Source organism: Bidens hawaiensis, unplaced genomic scaffold (genome assembly GCF_021521415.1).
Source record: "Bidens hawaiensis isolate Kalapana, Puna unplaced genomic scaffold, B.hawaiensis_p1.1 tig00013865_1, whole genome shotgun sequence".
NCBI classification, from domain to species: Eukaryota; Viridiplantae; Streptophyta; class Magnoliopsida; order Asterales; family Asteraceae; genus Bidens; species Bidens hawaiensis.
In genome coordinates this window covers 317,463-320,875 of record NW_027492185.1, presented here as the reverse complement: position 1 = coordinate 320,875, position 3,413 = coordinate 317,463, and the positions used below count along the sequence as shown (strand labels likewise).

The 3,413-nt window shown below is 37.4% G+C and overlaps 1 protein-coding gene across 1 annotated transcript; it reads right to left on the bottom strand.

The window, feature by feature from the left end:
* Positions 1–2,099: 2,099 nt before the first annotated feature.
* On the bottom strand, positions 2,100–3,205 carry LOC143545129 (F-box protein CPR1-like). The gene is given in 2 exon segments (XM_077037066.1): positions 2,100–2,315; positions 2,317–3,205. Coding segments are annotated over 2 exon segments (1,029 nt in total). The 5' UTR covers positions 3,130–3,205.
* Between the last annotated feature and the right edge of the window lie 208 nt (positions 3,206–3,413).

Sequence of the window (3,413 nt, the reverse complement as noted above, 5' to 3'; positions counted from 1 at the left end):
CAGATTTACTGTAATTATCTATGATTATCTATTAAACTTGATTTCTCACCAACACGCAAGTGTTTGACGTTTATTTTAACACATGTTCAGGTTTGCAGTAGCTGTTTTGGAGCTTGTGGACACGTAGGACGTTTTTACTTTTGGACCTAGAATTAAAATGTATCAAGACAAGTTAATGTTGTTTGAATGTTATAATTTATAATATATTGATTTATGTTTGATTTATGTTCTTTATTTTCCCCGCTGCGCGTGCGCGATAAAATGTGTATTAATAAATATTGACACCAATAGTGTCGCGAGTAATGAAGCAATATGTGGCGCCCCGATGTATAATCCGCCTTTGGTCGGGGTGTTACAACATACAATTGTATAAACTTGTTTTGTAATTTGCAAAGTTTCCATAACTCATTTGATAAATAAATGATCGAACCGGTTCTAGCCAGAACCGCTTAGCGAGAACCGGCTTTAGCGGTTCTGGAACCGAACCGGTTTACTATAATAGGTTCCGGTTCCGGTTCTATTTTTCACTCATTTTCGGTTCCGGTTCCGGTTCGGTTCTCGCGGTTCTAGACCGTTGTACAGCCTTAATTATTATATAGTTCCCACTTGTCATTTTTCATTACTAGATTATGAGGAAGAAGATGTATATATGCATAGACATTCTTCTAAAACCCCGAGTATGAATTCATCACATTTGTGTTCCTCACTATATCCATGTTCCTTATGAGATTCATATTCTCCATCTACAGGCTGTTGGATCTCTTTAAATTCTTCCGTAGATAAATCTAAAGAAATAATTACTCTCTTCTTTACATCATTCATAAATCAGTGAAGGGCCCCACCACATAAAATACCGTTAACGCCCGTAAGACACCTATACTTCACCTCAATGATAACTTTCCAACTATTTGATTTTAGTGTTAACACATAGAAAAGTGTCGGCTTTTTTGAAGAACATGACCTGTAGCCTGCTATCACCTTGTAGTCATCCGAAGACGAATCATAACCAAAACCCCTATATTTTCTATACGTACAGTATAAAGCGGAAAAGGCGGCTTTTGCAGTTTCTTCACCTCTCGAGTTGAAGGATTGACTGCTACAAATTCAGCATATGTAGGAAAAGTACATACACAAGAACCAACAATATGAAAAAGTTTGTGGTAAATCCAATATTCTAGAGATGATATTGAAGGCATAGCCATCCTTCTATGTCCAGGTTCTGGGTTGTTACGATCACTCTTGTAAGAATGGTTCAAGTGAGTTTTAACAAAACAAGGAGGGGATATAAAACAATGTGGCATACACTTGCGGCTGCACATTCACCACAAAACCAAACTGTTTGATCTTCAAAAAAACTATTAGTTGTTGCGACATACACTAGTGCTTAGGAAATGAAGACAGATTGCAAAAAAAGATTCCTAACTTTGTTGATCTTAAAAATTAGAACTGGTTTCTCATGATTGAGTTTTGAGAAATGCTCAAATAATACCTAGGAGACAGAGAGGCTGTTTCAGCAAGACTCTCGATTCCAGCACACATATATAGTAGGACCAAAACACCCGATAAGAAAAGAAGAGACACAAAGATAGGCCCCACGAAGCAGAAGAAGCGCACACTAAGAGTACCAACATACACCGATGAACAACATGTGAGTATCACACGTACATTGAGCATTCATTATACAATAGTCAACAAAAACATACAAGGGCAACAATACACAAGTGTCAACAAGCAATCAATATGCAATAGACAATCAGGTACTAACATGCAAGGGCTACAAGTAGTATGCATTTAGAAATCATTTATTCAATTGCTATTTATTCAACAGTTAGTAGTGTACTAAATTAAATAAGTTAAAATTCCAACAAGTCCATGTTATATCCATACGAGAGGCCTTTAATGCGAGCGGACAAGATCACTTCCTCCTCATATTCCTCTTACTTTTTCTTTTGTTGCCCTGAGCAGTACACCACTTCTAACACTTGCATTACCTTCCTGCCCCTGCATTGAATGTATAAATAAACAGAAATCGGGTGATTTAGTATGAACAAGCATGCAGGCAGACACACCGTACATGTATATAAAAAAAGGCATTTAGATCAAACCTTAATCCTTTGTCCCTCGTAGTTAGTATAAAAATGGGGATGGGGAGATACGAGGCTCTTGACAAATACACTAGCACATACATAGACCCCCACGCTAGGCATGTGCTTACAATTACCAAGAAAGTATGTCTTTTGTGACGAGCATAGGTAGTGTATAGCATCATACTTGGTCTCACAATGATGATCATCGTTATATAGTTACCACTTGTTTGTTTTTCATCACCCATGTTTTACTTTTACTAGATAAATGGGTGGGACAATCCCAAAATATGCATAGGCATTCTTCTATAACACCAAGTACACATTCCTCGTCATCGACATCATTTTCATATTCTCCATCCACGGGTTGGGGAATTTCTTTAAACTCCTGGGTAGATAAATCTAAGGAAATAATTACGTTCTCGAACTTACCACTCATAAACCAGTGGAGTGCTCCACCACATAAGACACCATCAGCAACATCCATACAACTATAATTGACTTGTCCAATGGCTTTCCAAGTATTTGATTTAAGTGATAACGTGAAGAATAGCGTATGCTTTTCTGAGTAAGTTCCCCGGAAGCCTGCTATAACCTTGTAATCATCAGTAGACGAATCATAACCAAAACCCCAACACACAACATATCTGATCATGTGCATGGGCAGACGAGGCGTGTAAGGGGGTGTAGGCAGTTTCTTTTGCTCTCTAGTGGATGGATTGGTTACTACAAGTTCAACATCTTGAGGAGAAACACATACTAGGCCATTACAGGAACCAACAATATGAGTTTTGTTTCTGGAAAGATTGTCATCTAAAGATTCAATTAAATCTGAACAGTCAATTGAATACAGAGCGATCCTTCTATGTCCGAGTTGACGATTGTTACGATCATTGTTGTAAGAACGGTTCAAATGATCTTTAACAAAACGAGGACGGGATATAAAAGATTGCCATGACTTACAAACGCTCTTGCATCGGATCAGATCTTCCACATCCAGTTGTACCGGTATCTGCACAACAACATCCAAAGCAAGCTCAGCCATAATATCAAAGAATGTTAACTTAACGGCAACGTATAACTAGGTTATGAATCAAACGAAAAAAAGGTATATGTTCTGTTTTTTTAAAGCGCCAGCCCAAAAATATATTATTAAATTATTAACATCCTCAGGCCCAAACCTAGCTGCTTCTATATTTGAGGTAATATGCTAATAAAATAATAAATTTATGTGTAATTGTGTAATGATAGTAGGTTAGAATAAAAGTATGAGGAAGATTGGGATTTGTGTGAACTCCGGTTTGATTTTGAGGATGTCCAGGTTTTATC